Source organism: Arachis stenosperma, chromosome 4 (genome assembly GCF_014773155.1).
Source record: "Arachis stenosperma cultivar V10309 chromosome 4, arast.V10309.gnm1.PFL2, whole genome shotgun sequence".
Lineage (NCBI taxonomy): Eukaryota > Viridiplantae > Streptophyta > Magnoliopsida > Fabales > Fabaceae > Arachis > Arachis stenosperma.
Genome location: NC_080380.1, coordinates 146,831,742 through 146,856,412, shown reverse-complemented (window position 1 = coordinate 146,856,412; position 24,671 = coordinate 146,831,742). Strand labels below are relative to the sequence as shown.

General features: G+C 33.5%; 2 protein-coding genes across 3 annotated transcripts; one reads left to right on the top strand and one right to left on the bottom strand.

Moving 5' to 3' along the window:
• The first annotated feature begins 2,810 nt into the window (after positions 1 to 2,810).
• Positions 2,811 to 6,309, top strand: LOC130973045 (calcium/calmodulin-regulated receptor-like kinase 2). Its single transcript, XM_057897418.1, has 8 exons — positions 2,811 to 3,150; positions 3,560 to 3,946; positions 4,221 to 4,374; positions 4,482 to 4,608; positions 4,762 to 4,844; positions 4,929 to 5,000; positions 5,367 to 5,570; positions 5,807 to 6,309. The coding sequence occupies exons 2-8, from the start codon at positions 3,618 to 3,620 to the stop codon at positions 6,110 to 6,112; spliced, it is 1,275 nt and encodes a 424-aa protein (XP_057753401.1). The 5' UTR covers positions 2,811 to 3,150; positions 3,560 to 3,617; the 3' UTR covers positions 6,113 to 6,309.
• Positions 6,310 to 6,515: 206 nt separating this feature from the next.
• On the bottom strand, positions 6,516 to 9,121 carry LOC130973043 (phosphatidylinositol 4-kinase gamma 7-like). Of its 2 annotated transcripts, none has more exons than XM_057897416.1 (2): positions 9,058 to 9,121; positions 6,516 to 8,956 (listed from the first exon to the last, which is right to left on the bottom strand). In XM_057897416.1, the coding sequence occupies exon 2, from the start codon at positions 8,819 to 8,821 to the stop codon at positions 6,941 to 6,943; it is 1,881 nt and encodes a 626-aa protein (XP_057753399.1). In that variant the 5' UTR covers positions 8,822 to 8,956; positions 9,058 to 9,121; the 3' UTR covers positions 6,516 to 6,940. The 2 variants fall into 2 exon arrangements, with proteins under 2 accessions (XP_057753399.1, XP_057753400.1); XM_057897417.1 differs by having other exon boundaries at positions 6,516 to 8,950; positions 9,058 to 9,102.
• Between the last annotated feature and the right edge of the window lie 15,550 nt (positions 9,122 to 24,671).

The window sequence follows — 24,671 nt, the reverse complement described above, 5'->3', positions numbered from 1 at the left end:
AATCTTAGAATACAGCCGATAAAATTTGAGTTAAAAAATTTTTAAATCACGGATAGAATAGTATCGAGTTCTAGAGAGAATTTTTTCATCATCGGAAAATTTGTGGAGTTTCCATTGTACCTCAATTACTGTCTTCAGCACCACATATGTGATTGAATTGAACCACCACAAAAAAAAAAGTGTTTTTCATTGGTATTTGATCATCTCCATTTTTATATTTAATTTTATTGGTAGGTTAATACCTTATTCATTATATAGAAGCTTCAATCAATTATATTATTATGTAAATAGATTAAATTAAATACGATAATACTTGTATATAAATTAAAAATAAATCTAAAAAAATTATTGTTTATTAAAATAAAGTTTAAATTTAAAAAATTATTAAATTAATTAATTAAATTTAAAGATTAAACAAAAACTGAATATTTAAAAAAATACTTAATAAAGATGGTAAGTTGGTTTTTATTAAGTTGATAATTTACAAGATGTCTAACACGATTGCTCGAAAAATTATATACTTGTAGAGGAGGTTTTTTTTGAGGAAGGATGATGGTCGATCTGGCATGGCCCTTGTGAAGTGGGAATTGGTACAGACACCGAAGAAGTTAGGAGGATTAGGGGTGGGTGATGCGGTGGTCCGTAATTCGGTTCTACTGTTTAAATGGTGGTGGCGATCTTCTAAGGAGGAATGTTCTTTATGGAAGAAGGTTGTATACTCATGCAATAGTTTGAACCCAAATAACTTGTTGTCAACTCAGATATTACCGAAGAGGGGGAACCATGGAAAGACATATGTCAAGTGCAAATAAGAGAGCAACATATCAAGCAGAAGATGATTGATGGACTGGCCATGGAAATGAGGATGGAAGATCTACCAGATTTTGGGGAGATACATGGCTGCAAATGGGAAAGCTTAAAGACTCCTTTCCGAAACTCTTCTTGATTTCAAACTAAAGAGGATCAGAAATTGGGGATTGTGGATTTTGGGATGAGATAGAGTGGGTTTGACACTTACAGTGGAGAAGAGAACTGAGACAATGAGAGACAGATACACTGAACCAACTGCTTAATGTCTTGTAATCTGTTAGACTGATAATGGATGTGCAAGATAGAGTGATGTGGAAATTTGATAAGGAGGGCATTTATTCTACTAATTCGTTTGTACAGGTTTTGCAGGAAGAGACTTTGGATGAGGAGCTTCTGAGATTCAAGTTCACCAAGGAGATATGGAAAGGTCTAGTTCCGCCTCGTGTGGAGCTGTTTGTGTGGTTTGCTTTGGTAAGCCGGGTCAACACAAAGGACCGACTAAGTAGACTGGAAATCCTGCAACAGAATGATGTGATGTGTGTACTGTGCAAGAAAGATGTTAAAAATATACAACATTTATTTATTACATGTGAGTACTCTTGGCAAGTGTGGTGTGTTTGGATATCGGCGTTTGGACAGACATGGATTATCCCTGGTATGCTGGAAGAGTACTTTAAAAGTTGGAGATCCGTGTCAATGAGAAAATAGAGGCACAAGAATTGACTAGTTGAGTTTTTCTTAGTTATATAGATTATCTGACTATGTAGAAACGATGTCATATTTCAGTGTAAGACAACAGGAATTAGTGACTGTGTGAAACAATCATTCTCATGTGCTAAGAAATAATATTTTAAATAACTCATATTGTTGATAGCTATGGCGGAGATGACATAAGAGTTGTTACGCTTTTATAATTTTATGCTCTTGTAACTAATTATAATGCTCCACTTGAGTGTTAAACTCTTGCTTTCAAAAAAAAGTAATATTATTAAAATATATTAAAATATTTAAATTTAAATAACATGTAGCATCTTCGTTCTTCGATGTACTGCTCTTGTTTAGACTTTTTCTTAATCTTTTTTTTCTAAGTAGTGAGAGTTATTATAGATTATAATACATAATACATTAGTATAAAAGATAGACATCTACATCCTCAAGAGCAGCTAAAAATTAAAGTAGACGAAGTCGTTATCATATATTAACAGTGTAATGCGAGTAAAAGCAACATGCATATGCAATACAATATACGACAAAAATACCAAAATTAAATAAGTCAAGGACTGATTCTACAGGGAAATGGGCCCCAATCACTGGCTGCCTCATTTATCTAAATAGAAATTCTTATGACAAAAAATTGTTTTCAATAATTAATTTTGATATTAGTATTACAATAACAATTCTAATAATTATAATAATATTAATCATAGCATATAATAAATTATTATTATTATTATTATGAATATATAATAAGAATCAATCTGATATTCTTCATGTATCATTGATCTGATTTGGTGTATTATTTTTTCTGGGTATATAGTTATTGAATGTTAATTTTCAATTTTTCTTTTTATATACAACCAAATTTAATAATAATAACAATAATAATAAAACACCTTAAAAATTAGATAATCCCGTAATTAAATAATCAATTATAATATTTTTATTATTTTAGTTTTTCAGTATCCTTCGACCCAATAGGTTAAGGATTAATTCGTCGTTGACTGGAACTTTGTTTAAAAGTTTATCGCTATCCAATAATTACTACGTGTATAAAATAAGATTCAGATTCTCATACTTAACTAAGTGGACTAGTGAGTTAACTACTAAATCTACCGAATTTGGTTGCACATAATCAATTATAGCCATGTCTTTTTTCAAAAGTTACAAAAAAATCAAAGCACACGCACCAACTTGGAACAGTTGAACCTGATCAACATTCAACAATGTCTATGGTATCATGCACACTATAATTGAACAGTTTCATTTGCACTTACCAAATCCGCGTTTTCTCACTTACTATCGTTTCTTTCTTGTACGCTCCTAACAACATACATAAGCCTCCAACTTAGACACCTTCCTTTTCCTTAAAGGTTCCAACATCATGTTGTGTTTTCAGTTTTTCATGTTACATAATTTTCTACTATTATCTTCAACTCAGTTGGATTGGTCTATGATGCATGACATCATTGACTTTGCACCTTAAACTCGCCAAGACCAATTACAACTACAAAGAATTAATCAACACAAGGTTCAAGTTCATCTCAGGATCAGAACAAACAACAAAAATAACAAAAAAAATCTCTTTTTTCTATGATGGGTCTCTGACTTCTGCTGATTAAGGTATGGCCATATGTCATAATATGTCTTGGTTTGGGAAAAAAAACATATCACTGTTGTTGAATCAATCCTGATTTGGCTTGGTTTCTGAGTTTTAAGGATAAGAGGGACAATTTTTGTTTCCTGTATTTCTAATTGGAAGGTTATGTTTATAGTTTGGAAATTTGGCAATCTGATAATTGATGTATAATTTATGAATAGTAAGTATACATGATGATGAAAAGATTTACCAGCCACTATGAAGGTTCCTGCTGCTAATCATGAAGGGTTTGTGGATAATATATTAATATTATGCAATTATGATGATTTCCTTTGAATTTATGAATCATCTAATTCAATTTAGTGTGAGTTCTTGCTAGATGAAGAATTGAATCAACTTTCTTACATAAAAAATGTGTTAACTTTGTGACAGTGAAGCTTTGATCTTGTGCTAGTTTTCTGCAAGATGAAATTTTCATAGAGATCATAGAATGGTTAAGCAAGCTGATTTAGTCATCATATGTGTCACTGTTGGTGTGGCCCTTGGAGTTCTCATAGCTTGCGCCACATTCTTCGCCGCGAGATGGTACAAGAAGCGCATTCGACTCATAAGATCTGCAAATGATCCTGGTTCAACAACTCTTCCAATAAGAACAAATGGATTAGGAGCAAGCACTGAAATTAGTGCTTCTCTCACAAGTTCCATAGCCATTTCAGGATCAGATAATCTACAAAGGAAGACAAATTATTTCGGTTGGTGGAATCATCAAACTAAGGATCCAATTTCCCCTGCTTCTGGAATTCTGAAGTACTCTTACAAGTAAGCAACATGATTCTTTTCTCTTTTGGATTGCTTCCAAATTTTTCTGTAATAAACCATGTTACCTTTTTTATATTTATATGGTGTCTGTTAATGTGACAATACAACATTGGATGTCTGTGTAAAACTTTTTGTACTATCAGTGCATACAAATAAAATCTAGTTTCTAAGGCACCTTTATGGTGAAGCTTTGGTATATGTAGAAACAAGTCAAACAACCACATTGCATGTTTGTAAGGAAAAGGACTTAGAATTGCACATGTAATTGTTGCAGAGAAATTCAAAAGGCCACAAAGAATTTCACAAATACATTAGGAGAAGGATCATTTGGCACAGTTTATAAAGCCACAATGGCTACAGGAGAGGTGGTAGCTGTGAAGATGCTTGCTCCCAACTCCAAACAAGGAGAGAAAGAGTTCCAGACAGAGGTGAATATGCTAATAACCTTCAAAATCCATAGTTATGCTTCAATCAAGTATGATTTAATTTGTATATGCCGTCCGTGGTTTACGCAGACGTGTTTGATTTCTTGCAGGTACTTCTGCTAGGAAGACTGCATCATCGGAATCTTGTGAACTTGTTAGGATACTGTGTAGATAAAGGACAGCGTATGTTGGTTTATGAATTCATGAGTAATGGAAGTTTATCAAACCTTTTATATGGTAAGTGGAAAAAATGTTAGATGATAGTTGCTTCAAACAGACAGAAAAGAACTTTTTTTTTTCTTTTACATGTATATTTTGCAGTCCACAATCGTTGATACAAGTTTTTCTTGAATCTTTGTTGAGACTAATTGATGCTATACATGCATTTAGATGAAGACAAGGATCTAAGTTGGGATGACAGGCTGCAGATTGCTGTTGATATTTCACATGGAATTCAATACCTTCATGAAGGAGTATGTTCACATATTTTATTTTATTTGATTATTATATTTCCCCCTAAGAACTGCATTTGGTTAATATGAACTTGCATGGAACAGGCAGTCCCACCAGTGATACATCGCGATTTGAAATCGGCCAACATACTTCTAGATCACTCCATGAGAGCTAAGGTAAGCCAATTGTATCTCCCTGTGAGTGTGCTTGAATATAATGTGTTAGATTCATGTTCTTGCAAGAATATCTCTTTGAAAATTCATTGTCTTAACACCTTCATACAATGTCAAATCAAGCATGGTCATCAATTCCTGGTAATATATGGTTCATAATAGATATGTGAATTAAGTATCTAAGGAAACTGAAAAACCATATCTTAAAAACCAGCTTTTGAGAGAAGAATTGCTTTTTTTAAATACAACATCAAGCATCTCATACTATCTGATGTGGAACTCTGGGCACCTGATAATACTCAAATCCCTAATAGTGTATGATCATATGCATTGATTGACATATAAGTAATAGGTTGTGAAATTATGTAGGTGGCTGATTTTGGGCTATCAAAGGAAGAGGTATTTGATGACCACAAATCTGGCCTTAAAGGCACATATGGCTATATGGATCCAGCATACATCTCCACAAGCAAGTTCACAATGAAGAGTGACATTTACAGTTTTGGTATAATAATCTTTGAGCTCATTACTGCCATCCACCCCCATCAAAATTTGATGGAATACATCAACCTTGTAAGTTGTTCTTGCTTTAGATAGCAGATGCATCATCATCTTGAAATCTTCTGTGCTAGAATTGTTATGAATCTGTGTAGACCTAATAATGATTTTTCTGATATATTACACTGACCTCCCATAATAAGGTTAAGGAATATTATCACACCATACCTCTTAATATCCACAAATTGAGAGAAGTAAAATCCTAGAAAAAATTGATGCAACTTAACCTTCATTTCTCTTTTTAATGGAAGGCTGCAATGGACTATGACGGCATAGATGGTATTATTGAGACACAACTTGTGGGGAAATGCAACCTTGAAGAAGTAAGGAAGCTGGCCAAAATTGCTCACAAATGTTTGCATAAATCACCTAGGAAAAGACCCTCTATTGGTGAAATATCACAAGGTATAATGATGATTAAGCAAAGGCGCCTTGTGAAGGAAGACACCATGTCATTTGCAAGCAGTAACTACTCAAGAACTTTGAGTAGGATAGAGGATCAACAAGTTGAGTTAAGTAGGATAGCCACCACCATGAACCAAAGAGAAGGTAGATGAAATCATAATTGAGGTAGCACTTAGGTTCAGTAATAGTTTTTAGGACTTCTGTAGCCCTGTCATAACCAAAGTTGATGGGGTGGTATGGAATTAATGAATCAACTACTACTAACTTGAATACATGGAAAAGAATTTTCAATTTTTAATATGTGCAGTATTTTGTTGACAATTTTAATATAAGGAGTAGATTACCCCCATTTTTATTTTTTACCTTCAAACCAAGCATTACCTTGGTCTTGTTTCAGGTTATGTGGAAAAAAAGGGTCTTGTAAATCGTTTTTGGCATTTTCATGATATAGATTTTGAAATGATGTTCGAGTTACATATTAGATACTTTATATGTATATAACCTTATTAGTTATGATGTTACATGCGTTCAACATCAGTTAACCCATCCAAACCAGATCACAACAAAGCTCAGGAAACACTTTTAAAGCAACAAAGATTCGAAGTCCAACATTCCTCTTGTTAAATAACAGATTGGTATTTGACAAGATTCGTATGCCACAAGGATGGAATGAAAAATTCATCAAAATAAAAAAAGCAGACAAAGCACACAAGATAGTTTTATTAGGAACATAACATGAACAGATTTATTTAACATGCTAACCAGTGAACATAAACTGGAAAAAAACACTATAAAAAGGACATGTTCTTCACACACATTGGGAAAGTAAGGTCTCGCTTCTATTTGCTGATCGAAGAGCTTATATACCTGACAGTCTTCATATAATTATCACACACCTCGAAAATCCTGCTTTGTGCTAAGCCTCTGCATTATGCAAAGACTCCATAGTTTCATTCCATGTTTGATTGATGAAGATAAGGCTAAAACTGGCATGACGTTCCTAGCCTCTGTCTCTGCTTCTTACTCCCGTTCCCTCGTTTGCAATTATCAAAAGCTGGGATCAACAACCTCTGAAAATTCTCAAGAAACTGGTTCCACTCCTCTTCATCCATATCTGTCACCTTCACGAAGCTAGAGGTCGCAGGCAACTCATTCAAACTCGTGTTCCCAGATGATGTTCCAGCCAAAAAACCACCTTTTTGCTTTGTACCCGAGTGCTGCCAACTTTTCCCATCCATTCCCGCGCTTTTCATGGACATTGACAGCATCGAAATGTTAGGTACCAAATTTCCTGCAGGGCCTGTACATTTATCTGCACCTAAGGTTGTCTCCTCTTCATTCACGGCCTCATCCTCCATCACATTTTCCTCTAGCTTAGAGAGTGGGTTTCTGCCATTTCTACTTCTTGATCCAAATGGGAAAAATGGCATGCCATTCAGTTTCTCTTCATTCGCATTGAAGTCAAAACTCTGATCCTCACAATCTAATTGGAACTGAGTCGCCTCTTTATCTCCTACTTCTGCCTCGAAAGAAGTAAACTCTTCCTGCTCTAATAGTTTCTTTGCTTCAATACATATAAGCTCAAGCTCACTGGGCTCTTCATCATGACCCTGAAATTCCCGACTCATCATGTCACCAATCTCAGCAAGACAAAGGCCAAAGGCGGCTGCTTCCTTAAGGAATATGGTGCAGAGAACCAAAACCCGCAAACAAGCTTCTCGAATCATGGGCAGCTCCATTCTCAGCATGTCTGAATCACGAAATGGGTCTAAATTATGTATGTAGTTGAGCTCATCATCTGAGAAGGGAATTGAAGCCTGAGGCCAATGGATCCACTCAAAATATGGATCTTCCAGATTTTCAGGGAGGCAAAGACCATGATCAATGGGAACGAGCTCTACTTGATCAAATCTTCCAAGACCTTCAAGCTTCCTGACAAGAAGGTTTCCTGCATGTCTGTCCGTATTTAAAATCCGAATATCTAAAATCCCAATCCTATGAACAGCAGCAACAGGGAAACTAGAAGTTCCATGATCACTTGCATCAAAATCATGAGGAATGTACTGCTGCAGTGATGCAATCTTGCTTATTTGCTTCTTGTTAGGATGCATATTACCATTGACCCGGTCATTAATGTTAAAAATAGGATGTGTCACCTTCACAAGGGCAGTAGAAGGAACATTAGCAAAATGATCATGGTCCAGAAGGTAAGCTGCAACTTCTCTTAAGCCTGTCTCCCCAACCCTCACTGAACGTTTCAGTCCTGGTTGCCCAAGGGCGTTGCCAACAAAACCTTTTGGATTGTTTGGTGCATAAGGCTCCTCATCTGTTGGTTTGACAATAGCAGCATTTTCCCCATCGCAGTTCCTAAAATAGTATGCACCACCCAATCCACTTTGAATGGGAATTGGTTCAATGCCCATTTTTATTGCACTTATAATATCCTTGACCAGCTGTCTTGTTTCAGAAGATATTTCTGCACAGCCTATAATCTCAATTTCTCTACTCCGATCTTTTTGCTGAAGATCCCTACCAGTTGGTGAAAGGCAAGGGCTAGATGAACTCCGGTGTAAGAAGTTCCTGGTGAGAAGAAGCGGAGAATCATTTCTAACAACACTTAAATCATTTTTCAAGATCATGTCTCCACATATAAGTGAGCTTTCCTCGGTTGGGACATTGAGTGCAATCTGCAACTTCCTCTTCACAGTATGGGCATTGTCACTTCTATCTAACTCCATCCCCAAAACACAACCAGTTTCAGTCTGTACAAATACTCGTCTCCGCCAGGAGGGCTTTTTTTCCATGTTCTTATTCCCACAACACTCACCCTTAGGAGGTCCTGTGAAGGTTGCAACAGCCATGTCGGCACATAAACGAGTGTCCAAATCAGGACACGTGTAAAGAAAAGGAGAAGGGGAAGACTTCAACGCCAGCAGCAGAGGCAGCAGTGGCAGAGAGTTTCTCTCTCAAGCAAACGCCAAACTCAAATGCTGGCACTTGATGTTGCAAAGAAGATATTTTACCATAAAATAACATAGTCAGCTCTGTAAAACCCAAAAAGCCTCAAAAGTTTATCACATAATCTTGAAAAGCTTACTTGGTAAAACAGATTCCACTCAACCAGAGTTACATTCAAGATGACACCTGATAAACAAGCTAATTGAAAAAGAAAAACAAATCACTACATAGAAATATTACCACAGAGATTAACAAACAAACATATAAAAGTGACTGTAAGCACTAATGTTGTATATGAAAAGTCAAAAAAGCATGTAATCTATCGTGATATAACAAGCCACAAGTGATATAACTCAATTAAGGCATTTAACCTGGAAAGATTTAATTTTTACTTGCAACAGATTTAATTTTCTCTCACTTGCCTTGCTCGACCTAATCTCAACCACATCATAAAAAATAATTTATTCTTCCTTACTTTTTCTTATATGAATTGACCCAAAAGAACGGAACTTCACAGGCATTATTCAACACCTTAATTAATTGGGAAACTATAGGTTCTAACTACCCTAACCAATCACTAAAGACAAACCAACCATCATAATATAAATGAAAAAAAAGGCAAACTGTCCTTGATCCTAGCACCTAGGCAAATTCATTCACACTTTTATATCCTAATCGAAGTCCACAACCTATAATTCATGTGAAACTGAAAATTTTGACTGCAACATGCAACTTGGATTTGGATCATCATTTTCTATAGAAAAATGATAGTGTCAGTCGTCATCTTCGTGCATGGATCCACCATACCACAAAAACGTAATTACACAATACAACGCACTTTCGTGTACTCACTAATCCAACAAATAATAACAAACTAATTAGATAACACATATTGATCGGATATATTATATTATTATTATATCATATTATAGATATCACATAAAGCTCTAGAAAGCAAGACAAACATCACTGATCAGGAGAGTAAAAAATGATTAATAAACATTAATGTAAAATTTAATCGAATATGAATTAACACAATACTATCATTACTATGAAATTCAAAACGAGAAAAAAAAATGAAAATGGATAAGATACTTGCCTCCTTCAACCTCGTGAAAGAGCCAACGCACCACAAATCTCACAGGACATCGTTGAATTCGACAGCTTTAATCACTATCAAAAGAAAACTAAAAAGTTAAACACTAAATCACAATTTCGGAAATTTAGAAAAAGAGGAATCAGACTGCAAAAATTCCAAAACCGTTCGATTCCTCAGAAAATTTAAAAAAAATAAATAAAAACGATCTCGGTTCCAAAATTTAATCGATGAATATGAGAGAGCAAAAAGGTGCGGAAGTTAGTAAGGAAAAAGTGGAACTGACCGGAGAGGATGAGATCCGGGAAGGAGCGGCGGCGCGTAAGGCGGAGGCACCGCCGTGGACGGTGGAGGAGAGTTCGGTACTGTCCCGCTTTGCGGATTTGTTCTGTTATTTTTTTGTTTCTCTCTTTTTCTCAGTGACGAGCGAAGCGGGATAGTACGGCCTTTGGGGTTTAACTAATTCTCGTATATTTATACACTACTAATACGTAGGTAAATAAATTAATTTTTTTAAGAAACAAAATAATGAGAAAAATTATAATTGCATTACTTCGTTGAAAACTAATTATCCTTTTTAATTTTTATCCCAAAAAAAAAGTATTGTTGTTGTTATGGTTTATGAATAACATTTGTCTTGAAGTTGTTATCTAATAATATTTGCTATAATAAATCATTTCGAAACTTTTTAGAATTATTAGAATTTTTTTATAGTTTAATTATTATTTTAATTTTTATTACATTAAATATTTCTTAATTACAACACATTTAATCGAGTTTCCTTCGTTATAAATTTCCATATATAGAAGTTTGTGTATATATAATTTTTTTTTTCGTTCGAGACATGGGCGTGATGTCGTCATCACTCATCAGATACAGGACACGTGGGGATGAATGCGCCGTACCTAAGGCACGTGGAAGAAGTTGAAATGGATGTGTCATTTTTCTTTTTTTTTAAAAAAAAAAATCAATGATGTTTCCCCTTATGTAGTAATTCAATTACTCACTCAATCCCTACAAATAATCCAAGGGCTGTTCATTTAAATTTGGTGTAATGGTTTAAAAATTTAAAAATCAATTTTTAGTAAATCACTTTCAATATATATATATATGTGTGTGTTAAGCAGATTATTTAACAATCAGATACAAAGGTGACATCGACCGTCACCAAAAAAAAAAAAAGGTGACATCGAGGATTGCAAACAATTAAAGTGGTTCAATATCTAAGTATTTGAAAGTAAAATATACGCTTTTTATTTGTTGTATTGGAGTGGAGCCGGTGTTTTTTAATAATGTGAATAATTAGTGTATTTGGAGGCGCCAGCTGTGGTTGCTGGAACTACTAGCAGCCTAGCAAAACAGGCGGACACCACTACGGGTGATGTTATGATGGATGGCAAGAAAGAGGAGTCTACTTCCCGGGACTAAGCTGGCCGTAAATGACATTGGTCTTCTGTGACCCCTCCTCTTCGTTTTAGTTTTAATGATGAACATACATCATTAGTTGGAATTGCCGCGGTGTTGGCAGTAAAGCCTTCTCCTCCCTCATCAGAGATCTTTGACATGAATATGGGGTGAACTTTATCATCCTTCTTGAAACTCAGATCAGCGGTGATCGAGGGAAGCAGATTAGGGATAAGATGGGTTTTGATAAGTCTTATGTTGTGGAAGCAGTGGGTCGCGCTGGTGGTATCAGGTGCTTGTGGGATTCTTCTAAATGGATAGTTGAAGTGCTGGAACACGATAGGCAATTTGTGCACCTCAAAATCTCTGGTAATAATCACAACCCTTGGCTCCTTACAGCTATTTATGGCAATCCTCAAAAGGTGTATAGGAGGTCTCTATGGAATTCTCTAAAAGAGTATGCCAGTAATGTTATCCTTCCTTGGTGTCTGATGGGCGATTTCAACGCGATGCTACACAACCATGAGAAGCAGGGAGGGGCAATTAATAACGGTCAAAGTGCCTGTAAGGACTTTCAAGACTGTGTCTCCACTTGCGGTTTAGTCGATTTGGGTTTCTCAGGCTGGCCCTTCACCTGGAAGAGAGGGAACCTTGCGGAGAGGTTGGATAGGGGGTTGAGTAATTTGGACTGGCAAATTGCTTTTCCTGAAGCAAGAATAAAGCATCTGCCCATGCTCAAGTCAGATCATTCACCTATATGCCTTCAACTTCTTTCTCCTATGGATCATAATAGAGGTCGACGCCCCTTCCGCTTTCTTGCTACTTGGTTTACTCACCCTGATTTTGGAAATGTGGTTAATAATTCTTGGAATATTCAGACCTCCTGGATTGAGGGTTTATCAAAATTTAAAGACCATATCAAGGATTGGAGCAGGTCGGTGTTTGGGAATATTTTCAAACGAAAGCAGAAAATCTTTAGAAGATTACAAGGCATAACCAGCAGTTTAATATACAATTCAAATCCATTTCTTGATAAGCTACAACAGGACCTATGGCGAGAGTATGAAGATATCCTTATCCAAGAAGAAATTCTTTGGTTCCAGAAGTCTAGGTGCAAGTGGATTGAGTTTGGGGATCGCAATACGAAATTTTTTCATGGCTCAACTATGATCCGAAGACGTAGAAACAAGATTGTGTCTCTCCAGGATGATAATGGAAATTGGATCACAGACAAGGCAACTCTCGAGGTTATGGCTACTTCCTTCTTCATGGATCTCTATTCTGACAACTCTATAAATGTTCCTTACATTGTAAATAATATGTTTCCCAATCTTAATAGTACTGATTTGCAAAGCTTGAACCAAGAGGTATCTAATGCTGATATTAAAGATGCTATCTTTAGTATTGGAAGCTGGAAAGCCCCAGGAAGAGACGCTCTACAAGCCATTTTCTATCAGAGTCAGTGGAATAGAATTGGGGATGATGTCTGTAACCTGATAAAGAATATCTTCAACCAACCTGACAAGATTGGAGAGGTTAATGAAACTCTTATTACTCTTATCCCTAAAGTGGATCCTGTTACTCACCTTAAACAATTGCGGCCCATCAGCCTATGTAATGTATCCTATAAGGTGGTTACAAAAATCTTGGCAAATCGCCTGAGAAAAATTATGGATAAATTGGTGATGCCTACTCAATGTAGCTTTGTTCCGGGGAGACACAGTTCCGATAACATCATCATCACCCTAGAAGTCATCCACTTTATGTGACAAAAAAAAGGGAAGAAAGGATGGATGGCCATCAAGATTGACTTGGAGAAAGCTTATGACCGGTTAAAATGGAGTTTCATCAGTGACACCCTTATGGATATTGGTCTTCCCCAAATGTTTATAAAGTTAATTCTTAACTGCATCTGAACTGCTAAGATGAGAGTCCTGTGGAATGGTGAAGAGTTGGAAGAGTTCTCCCCCTTAAGAGGCATCAGACAGGGAGATCCTATATCCCCTACATCTTTGTTCTCTGTATTGAGAGGCTGTCCCAGCTTATTGGTGCAGCGGTGGATCATAAGTTCTGGAAGCCTATCAGGCTGAAGAAGGACAGCCCACCTATCTCTCATCTCTGCTTTGCGGATGACCTTATCCTGTTTGCTGAAGCCAGTCTAGATCAAGCCAATGTTATTAACAAATGCCTTGAGACATTTTGTGAAAGCTCTGGGCAGAAAGTCAGTAAAGAAAAGACCCGCATTTTCTTTTCCAAGAATGTGGGGCATAATGTCTGAACAGAGATAAGCAACACGTTGCAATTTGCCAGGACTGATGACTTAGGGAAATACCTAGGTATTCCTATTCTTCACTCTAAAGTCTTAAGAAATACCTTTGAAGATATCATCAACAAACTCAATACCATGCTCAATTCCTGGAAAGCCTCATCTCTTTCTCTTGCGGGAAGAGTTACCCTGGTGAAATCTGTCTTATCCTCTATGCCTTCTTATACTATGCAGTCTGCCTATTTGCCTTCTTCTACTTGTGATATGATTGATCGTAAATGCAGGAATTTTTTTTGGGGAGATACGGAGCAGTCTAAGAAGATACACCTGCTAAATTGGAAGAAAGTTTGTGAACCGAAAAATTCTGGTGGATTGGGTATTAGACATGCAAGCCAAATGAACAAGGCGTTCATGATGAAGGCGGGATGGAGTTTGGTTGAGAAGAAAGACGCACTTTGGGTCAGAATTCTTAGATCAAAATATGGCAGTGGTAACAATGTCATTCCTAGAGTAGAAAGGAAGAGGAGCAACTCGAATCTCTGGAAAGGAATTTGTCAGTTGTGGCCGGAAGTCCAAAGTAACTGCATTTGGAGGATAGGGGACGGGGCCCAAATTCGTTTCTGGGACCACAACTGGATTCCGGGATTAGGTCGTCTCGATAGAGTTGCAAACCAGGTAAGTAGTAATTTTAATTACTCAAATTCACTGATGGAGTTCCTTGACGTTTCAGGGCATTGGGATACTGGGAAGCTACAAGAACTATTACCGGAGGATGTGGTGAAAAAGATAGTGGCGATTTCTCCTCCCTCTCCATGGAAGGGTACTGACCATTTAGCTTGGGGCCTCACCCCTGATGGGTTGTTCAACACCAAGTCAGCGTACCAGAGCTTGTCTGAAGGGCAACATACTCCGAATATAGTTTTTAGGCAAGTCTGGAATTGGTAAGGTCCGGAGAGAATCAGAACGTTCCTCTGGTTGGTGGCCCATAATGCCCTCCTTACTAATTCAGAGAGAAGGCGAAGACACCTGACGAACGATGATTCCTGCCCACGGTGCCATCATCATGATAAAACAGTTATTTATGTGCTACGAGACTGTTCCTACGCACAATGCATTTGGAAATATCTTCTCCCCCCAATTTTGTGAACTCTTTCTTCAATACGGATCTGAAGGACTGGCTGATGCAGAACCTCACTAGCAAGAATGACTGGCCAGTCTATTCCTATGGCCACCGCGGTGAGTCGAATTAAAGCGCGGTCGGAGGAGTTTCTAAAAGTCACGAAAAGCAACCTTCTACCCAGGAACCTCCAGGCTGTCGGGAATTGCTACATTGCTTGGTCTCGACCCCCTACAGAATTTGTAAAACTTAATGTTGACGGCTCCCTTTATGCCTATAGAAACAATGCGGCATGTGGTGGAGTGTTTAGAGATGCAGATGGTAGATTTTTGAAAGGTTTCTCATGTAATTTAGGTGGATGCTCTATTATGCATGCTGAATTATGGGCAATCGTCCATGGCCTACAAATTGCGGTAGCTAACGGATACCAGTCCATTGTCGTAGAATCTGATTCAGCTGCGGCTATCAAGTTCATCAATCATGGCTGCTCCCCCTTTTGCTCATCAAAAAAAAAAAAAACCATAAATTTGACTCTTAAATTAATAATTTTTATTTTTTTTAAAAAAAATTTACAAATTTGACTTTTAAATTTATGTTTTAATATTAAAAAATTTTCGAAATATGCAAATCGAACTCTATGATTTAGAAATTTTGAATTTTTTTACTCAAAATTTACCCTCAATTTTCTATTCCTATCCAAATATTTTCTATTCTACCCAAAATCTGATCTTCAATTTTTATCCCTACTAAATCTAAGCATCCGATTTATAGTTTCTAATTTTTAAATAAATAATAATTATCTCCATATCCATAAAAAATACACCAACCCTCTATAATTATGCATAACATACCTCTCAAATCCATTACAAAAAAATTAACTTCTCTTTATAAATACTAGTTTTATGTGTATCAAAATTTTTATTTTATAAATAATAAAAAAAAGACACAAATTTTGTATAATTAAAATAAAACAAAATAACTTTACTTGATAAATTTAAAAAACACTTTACAGAATTTTATGAATGAAATTGGTTCTAAGAGTGTTACAAATTAATTATTTTTATTTTTTTATCTTTTTTTTTAATAATTTGTATCAATAATTGATGATATAGCAGAATATCAACATATATGACATTTAGCATATCGAATTGAATGCTGGTCAAATATGTTTATGAAAATTTATTAATTTAATCATTTTTTATATAAACTATAATCTTAATATAACATAGCGACTAAATCGAAAATTTTTCATGTATATTTGTTCAATGCCAATTAGACATACTACGTGTCATATATATTGTCAGTTAATATTCTATATCATTAATTATTGATGAAAATTATTAACGAAATTATGGAAAGATAAAAATGTGTATGTGTGTGTAAGCAAGAATCTCGTGCAAACGGAATTTTCTCGCACGAACGAAAATCTCGTATGCTCAAACTTTTCTTATGTGCACGAGGTCAATCTGCGTGCCTTGATTAATGAAGCACAGCTATCTATGTTTTAGGCTCTCTAAGGATCCAACAACTATATTTAATGGTATTTAAAAGCCAATATAAAAGGAGAAAGAAGACACTCTAACAGACATGCCTATTTTTCTTTTTCTTAGGGTTTAGGACTTTGAGCTTTAAAGAGAGAAATTCTAACTCGAGAATCTCATGCAAATATAGTTTTTTTGCATGAACGAGAATCTCGTGTGCGCAAGTTCTTCTTGCATGCACGAGGTCAATTCGTATATCTTGATTAATGAAGTACATTCATCTATTTTTTTGCTCTTTAAAAACCCAACAGCTGTATCTAATGTTATTTAGAAGTTAAGTTGAATGGAAAAAAAAATACTATAATATGCACACTCATTTTTTTTCTTAGAATCTAAGATCTTAAATTCTAAAAAGATGAACTCTAACTTGTTTCTAAAATTTAAGGATTTTTTTAAATTTATCTCTTATTTTTAGATTTTAATTTATTTAATTGTAATTCTTAATTTATTATTCTTGTTTTGCTATTCTAATTTTTTATTATTTTCTCTAGTTAACTATTTTAATTTATAAACACTAGTTAAATTGTCAAATTTTTGTATTGGGTAGTTATAATATTTTTATTATTCATGTTACGGAAACCATCCGAAGTAACCAATAATTTTATTGTCTTTAAGAAAGATTTATTACTAGAATGACTATTTGAGTTGATCAACGTACGAATGATTCTTAGTTTCTTACCACTACACTATCTTTAAAAAGGATGTTTGGATGGATAATAAAGATCCATATTATTTAAACGCAGGTTCAAATAACAGATTAATAATAATAAGATATGATATGAATATTCTCTCTTTTGACTTTTAGAATCAAGTTTTTACTTAGCTTTGATATCAGTTATCTTCAGAGTCTTACCAAGAATGTAAAATATAACTGTAATATATATATATATATATATATATATATATATATATATTTTTTACGATATTTTTTAATTTGATAAATTAAAAATTAATTTGTTGTGGATCTCAATTTTATTTAAGATAGAGTTTATTGTTGTTTAATAAATTATTGTATATATAAAATTAAATTCAAATTCTTAACACTTATTTAAGTGAACGAGTGACTTGATCAGTCGACCAATTCAAATAAATTATATTGGTGCATTATATAATAGATATGAGGTTGCGGTTTTTGGTTGATGTTTTAATTAATTATTTCTTAGCACCCACAATCAATTATAATTTGATTCCATAGTATTAAAGAAAATGAAAGCATAAAACATGTTAAAGAATACAAAACATACTTAATCCCTCCCCCCTCTTCTTCTTCCATAATCTCGTGACACTAACTTGTCAATATCTACTTATCCATATATATGTACGTCCAATTTATATTTTGTCAAGTTATGCATACGGACATAGGATTGGTTATTCGAATGCAGCTGCTATGCGGCGTAGGCTAATTCCAATGAATTTTTTAATAATGATGTTATGCGTATATTAAGATTAATTATTAATATAAAAAATATATTAAAATATAAAATAAATATTATATAAATATATTATAACTAATTTTAATATATAAATAATATTTTTATTTTTGTAATTATAAAACTTTCGATTTTGATAAAGTTTAACATTTTAGTTATTTTTTCTTGGGCTCAAATAATTTATAATTATATAGACAAAAATTGCAAGGAATAAAAGGTCTTTTTCATTTCATCCCATTAAGAAAAGTACACCTCAAATCAAACAAAAAAATGTTGCGTGCTTTCATATCTCAAACCATATTCGCCATTGATTTGATTTGATTTTAATGAAAAATAAACACTGCAGAGAACTGTGTTACGGTTTTGAACTTGAACCTGTTGAGTGTTGAGCAATAAATAAGATCCTTTAATTTACTAGCCCTTACCAACCAGCATAATCTCTTTGATTCAGATATGGGAGGCCCCACACCCTTTCCTACATAGATTATGCAGGTTACTTACTTTGAAAATGAAATACTTCTCTACCAAATTTCAACTCCTCACTAGAGGCACCCATATGACATGCGATAGGGATACGTCGACACATTCTTTTTATAAAAAATTAGATACGATATATTTAGGATACGTTATGAATTAAAATTTAAATAATATATTAAATTAATAAAATATTATATTATAAACATAAGAATAAATATAGTTGCATAACAAAATTTTAGAATTATGCAATTATTAAAAAGAAATAAAAAATTTTAATCTACTTTTACTATCTCACTAACAAAAAATGTATCGATTTCTTCTCTTCTAAGTCCATCATCTACAAACACCACAGCTTCAAGTTAATCATCATCTGTATCTTCTATTCTTCTTCTTCAATATAACGCAGAGAACTAAAAACGGCTAAATTAATGACTAAATAAGCCACCAAAAACAAACGGTAAGTAGATTTAGGTTTTGATTTATTAATTATTTTATTTTTAAATTTAAATTTTGTTTTGTTTTGATTTTAAAATATTTTAAAATTAAAAAGAAAAAATCGGTTAATCGGACATAAAATCACAAAATTAATTACAAATTTGTAGTCCAACAGATAGATTTGTCTCATAAACATCTGAATCGGATCAGATTCGTTTGGATTCGTGACCACTTCACTAAAATTTTACACCATAAGAAGACACGCCACCGATATACTCGTTTAACGTATCCATCATGTGTCGACGTCGAATTTGTGTCCGACACGAATACGCCAGCACTATGAACGAATCCGTGCTTTATAACTCCTCAACAGGCTGAATTTTTTCAATATTGTAGGGAGATAGGTGTTTTTCAATGTTATTTTTGTATAATTGAGTTTTTCAACTCCATCCGCATATGTAATATCACGTTTTTTCATTCTCACTCATCTTTAATTCTACAATAAAAAATATACAAACCATTAATGATAATTATAACTCCTTTTCTGGTGGTTAATCTTTTACAATCATTATTTAAAAACATATGGTATAAATTAATAATAAACAATTAAAATACTAAAAAATATGTTGTATTAATAAATATTTTAAATAAACAATAAATCAATAATTTATTAAAAAATCCCCTAAACATTAATATTAATAATGATAATTTTCTATTTTTAGAGATAAAAATAATTTTACTAGAAACATATGCTAACAATTAATATCATTAATTTTATTCGTTAATAAATAATTAGAATACTACGACAAAATCAGTTTTATTATTAAATATTTAACATAAACGATAATTTATTAAAAATATACCGTAAACATTACTAGTAATAATTATTTTTTTAAACACATTCTTGATAAAACTAAAATTAGTAACAATATATGCTAACAATTAATAACATTAATTCTGTTTTTTTAATAAATAATTAAAATACTAAAAAGATTCAGTTTTATTATTATTAAATACTAATAATTCTATTTTTTCTTTTTTAAAATCTTTTAAATAAAATTAAAATTAGTAAAAATATATGCTAAGAATTAATAATATCAATTCTGTTTTTTAAATAAATAATTAAAATATTAAAAAATCTTCAGTTTTATTATTAAATATTTCAAACAAAACTAAAATAACTAAACTAATCTTTAATAATAATCAAGGCTAATATAATTTAATAAATTTTTCAAACCTAAACTACTAAAAAACATATAGGGATAAGTATTGTTTTGGTCCCTTACGTTGAGGATCGAAATCGAACCCGTTTCTAGTGTATATTTTGATTTAAAATCATCCTTAAAGTCGTATTTAAATTTAAAATCGTCTTTTTTAATAAATTTTTTTAATTTATTTTTAAATTACTCCTATAATAAAAAAATTATAAAATTAAAAAAAAAAACAAAAGAAACGCGTTTGGGGGGAGGGGGAGAGAAAAGGGTATTTGAAGGGAGGGAAGGGAAAAGGGGAAGGGGGGAAGGAGAAGGGGGAAGGGGAAAGGGGGAAGGGGGACGGCGCCGGCGGCGGCAAAGCTTGGAGCCGTCATCGCCGTCGCCGTTGGAGATCGCAAGGGAGAGAGAAGACGCGAGCCACTGCCGCCTCCGCCTCGTCGCCTCTGTCTCGCCGCCTCGCCACCTTGCTGCCTTTGCCTTGCCGCCTCCGCCTCGCCGTTCTGCTTTCCTATTTTCTGTTTTCTTGTTTTCTGTTTTTGCTTCTTAGTTTGGTGTTGTTGCTATTGTTTGGTGTTCTTGGTGGTGGTGGTGGTGGTCTTGGTGGTGGTATTGCTTTCTGTTTCTGTTTCTTGGTTTGGTGTGGTTTGGTGTTGTTTGGTGTTGTTGCTGTTGTTTGGTGTTCTTGGTGGTGGTGTTGCTGGTGTTGGTGTTGGTGTTGGTGTTGGTGTTGTGGTGTTGGTGGAGGTGGTAATTGTGCTGGTAGTGGTGAGGGTAGTTTTGTCCAAAAAAATTAAAAGGACGATTTTAATATAAAAAAAAATGTTAAGTATGATTTTAAATCTAAAATTATGTTGGGAACGATTTTGATTCCAACCCTAAATGTAAGGAACCAAAACAATACTTATCCCAAACATATACTAACAAATATTTATGAAACAAATAAATCTGTTGTTAAAAAAAATATTTCAAATAAAACTAAAATTATTAAAATATATACTAATAATTAATTAATAATATAACCTAACAACGATTAACTAAGACTAACACTAATACTACCATTACAACTGCAACAACAAAAATATATTTTTTTATTATTTTTAATTAACTAACAAGTATTTTATTTATTTAGTATTGAAACAACAACATGTTTTTTTATATTAAAAAATTATTAACTATGTTTTTTTATATTGTTTTCAGCTTAAAACAAATTAATAATAATATTAACGAACATCCGAAGAAATAAAGTAACTACAGCTTATCTTGGTCAAACATAAGGGTAGAATGGAAAATTTCTCTTCTTGTCCCAGCGAAATTTTCATCAATAGTGGGGTGAGGAACAAGTACTTTTAGAAGTGATTTGTTGTTGTTGCTGAAGAATTGAAAGCAACCGAAAAAAAAAAATTGAGGATGGAGACACGAGATTACTTCTGTTGGGGTCAATGTAAGAAAAAGAGAGAAGCAAATTAGGTGTCAAATATGTAGAGCAAAACATCACTGACATTTTGATCAAAACTTCGCCGATATTTTGTATGTAATGGTGGTGCCGTTTTTCTGCGTATCTGACGACGCTCCCACAACGACGTTAAATACAATGGTGGATTCACTTTTGCATCAAACTCACCTAATGGGTTCATATTAAAAAAAATTTGAATTCTCTAAATTTTAAATTTGTACGTAAAGTGTGATTTTTTATCTTTAAATAATTTCTCTCTCATATTTTTTTTAGGTCATACTTATGAAATAAATGGTAAAAGATCATACTTTACTCTTTAAAGTGAAATTCAAATTTTAGAGGATTCAAATCCAAAAAAATAAAGTTCTCCTCAACACCTTTAAGTTAATTATTTTTTATCTTTTCATCTATTTATATATTTACTTTTACATATATTTAATATACATAACTAGTGTATGTATATATTTAATTTATTGAATATAATTTTTGTTTATATAATTATGTATATACTCAATAGATTACTTTAGTAAATTTTAACTTAGTTCTATTCTATAATACATTAAAATAAATTTAGAAATAATTTCTCACACTAAATTATAAATTTTTAATTTTTTTTATTCAGTTAGAAGTTTTATTATATCTATAAATTAAAAATACAAAATTTTATTCCTAAAAAATTTATCAAAAGACATAGTCAAAGCCATTTTTAATACAATACCCAACCATTAAGGTTTTATTGTCATCCCTAACAACACCCTTCTACATTTAAATTAAGCATCATCATAAAAATAATAAGAACCTTTCAACCCCACAATACAAAAAAAAAAATCCTAAACAAACTCTCAACATAAAATTACTTCACCTTCAGCAAGCGTCGGTTTTTTGCCATTTTTTTACGAATAAAATAATGTGTCTTTCTCATAAGACTGAGATCGATAAAAAAAAATCAAATCGCACCATCTCTGTAATAAGTAATATTATCCCATATTTCAAATTTCGAGGAGAGAGAAAGAGTCATGCTTGGTGCTCAATATAATTCAATTCATTTCCACCGTCACTGTCACTGTCTCTATTCACTGTCTCTATTCTACAACATGTTTGACAGCAATATCTTCTCTAATCATTTGTCGAGACTAAACATCTACTACCGAAAAAAATAACAACTTTTTCACATATACCAAAAAAAGAGAAGCAATTAATTTAAGAAATGATAAGGATTTGGTAAAGAGTGGAGGATAGAATTGTCTAAAGGAAAAAGATAGTCAAAGAAAAATATGATCCTAGACTAAGAAAAAAGAGTAAACTATCATTTTTATCCAAAAATATTAAAAACGCTGATATATCTACTTATAGAAAATGAAAATTACCATTTATACCCATAAAAAATGATTTTTACAAGCAAAATTATCCAAATCCTAAAAAATTAAATAAAATTCCTAAACTACCATTCTCTCCACCACTACCACTATCATCTCCTCTCTCTCTCTCTCTCTCTCTCTCTCTCTCTCTCACACACACAATATCTGCTAGGGCAAATCTTGCAGGCTCTAATAGTGCAACCAGCTCTCCCCACAGGTGGAGCATCGGACTTTCACCTCCGAAGAGGATGACACCATAATCAGAGCTCACGCTCGATTCGGCAGCAAGTGGGCCACCATAGCCCGACTCCTTTTCGGCAGAACCGACAATGCCATTAAGAACCACTGGAACTCCACCCTCAAACGCAAGTGCGCCTCCATGATTGGATCCCATCGACGGTCCTCACTGCGTGCAGCCACTCAAACATTTCGTTAGCGCCGGCACCGCCATACTCATGTCAACGGTGGTGGTGAAGTACTCGTTGCCGACAGTGATGGCGACATGGAGATGGCGGGCAGGAAGGGAAGGATGTGGATGGAGAGCCAGGAGTGTGCAGTGGAGATGATAAAGAAAATGATACGTGTTTCAAATGTTCGTAATATGAAGAGTTCAAGAGTTATTTAGAAGATATTTTAGTTTACATTTTTAGAATATTTTATTTAATGTATTTTGATTTTATTTATTTAATTACTAGATTGGGCCTTATGTTTATGGGTTTTAGGTTTTTCTTTGTTTTAACCTAATAAGAGGTTATAAATACCTCCTTAGCTATTGTAGTCGTAGCATAGAATGATTTAGAGGTTTAAAACCCATTTTTTGGTTTCGTGATGAAACCATGGTGTGGACAATTGAGGTTGAGGAGTCCCTCTCTTATTGTATCGGAAAATTGGGTAGAAGGTTGAGAAGTCCCTTCGATTCAATTCCCAAACTATGGCGTTGACAAGTTAGGTTGAAGAGTCCCTTTCTTGTTGCGTTAAGAAATTAGGTAGAAAGTAGAGTGATTCTCTTTGTACTCAATTTCAATCTATCCTTTTTGTTTTTATTTCAATTTCAATGTATCTTTTTTATTCAGTTTGTATTCTTATCTTCTTATTTATCCTTTTATTTCTTTATCATTTGGTATCAAAGCTCAGGTATTAGATTACTTTTTATCAATCTATATTTGTTCTTCTTTTATCATAAAAAAAGAGTCCAATACCTGTCGTGTCTTTCTTTAAGTTCTTCTGTTCTTATTTTTCGTTTGCATTTTATTATTGTTTAAAAAAAATAAAAAAGCATAAAGTGCAAAAAAAAAAGAAAAAGAAAAAGAATACAAAAAAGGAAAGAAAAAAATAAAAAAGAAAAAAAATATTCTTTGCAATTATTGTCCTTTTCATATATTATTTTTTTTCACCTACAAGATTCAAGGACGAATCTTCTTTGAAGAGGAGGAGAATGATACGCGCTTCAAATGTTCGTGATATAAAGAGTTCAAGTGTTATTTAGAAGATATTAGTTTATATTTTTAGAATGTTTTAATTTAATTTATTTTGACTTTGTTTATTTAATTATTAGATTGGACTTTATGTGTATGGGTTTTAGGATTTTCTTTGTTTTAACCTAATAAGAGATTATAAATACTTCCTTAGCTATTGTAGTTGCAGTATCTAATGATTTAGAGGTTTTAAAACACCTTTTTGATTTTGTGATGAAACCATGGTGTGGACAATTGAGGTTGAGGAGTTCCTCTCTTGTTGTATCGGGGAATTGGTTAGAAGGTTGAGAAGTCCATTCGAATCAATTTTTAAACTATGGCGTTGACAAGTTAGGGTGAGAAGCCCCTTTCTTGTTGCGTCGAGAAATTGAGTAAAAGTAGAGTGATTCTCTTTGTACTCAATTTCAATCTATCATTTTTGTTTCTATTTCAATTTCAATGTATCTTTTTTATTCAAATTTAATTTTTGTCTTGTTTATCTTTTTAT

Coding starts and splice junctions, on each gene's coding strand:
- LOC130973045 (XM_057897418.1), top strand. CDS start 3,618: ATGGTTAAGCAAGCTGATTTAGTCATCATATGTGTCACTGTTGGTGTG. Junction 4,845..4,928: donor TTCAATACCTTCATGAAGGA/GTATGTTCACAT, acceptor TGCATGGAACAG/GCAGTCCCACCAGTGATACA. Junction 5,571..5,806: donor TGATGGAATACATCAACCTT/GTAAGTTGTTCT, acceptor TTTTAATGGAAG/GCTGCAATGGACTATGACGG.
- LOC130973043 (XM_057897416.1), bottom strand. CDS start 8,821: ATGGCTGTTGCAACCTTCACAGGACCTCCTAAGGGTGAGTGTTGTGGG.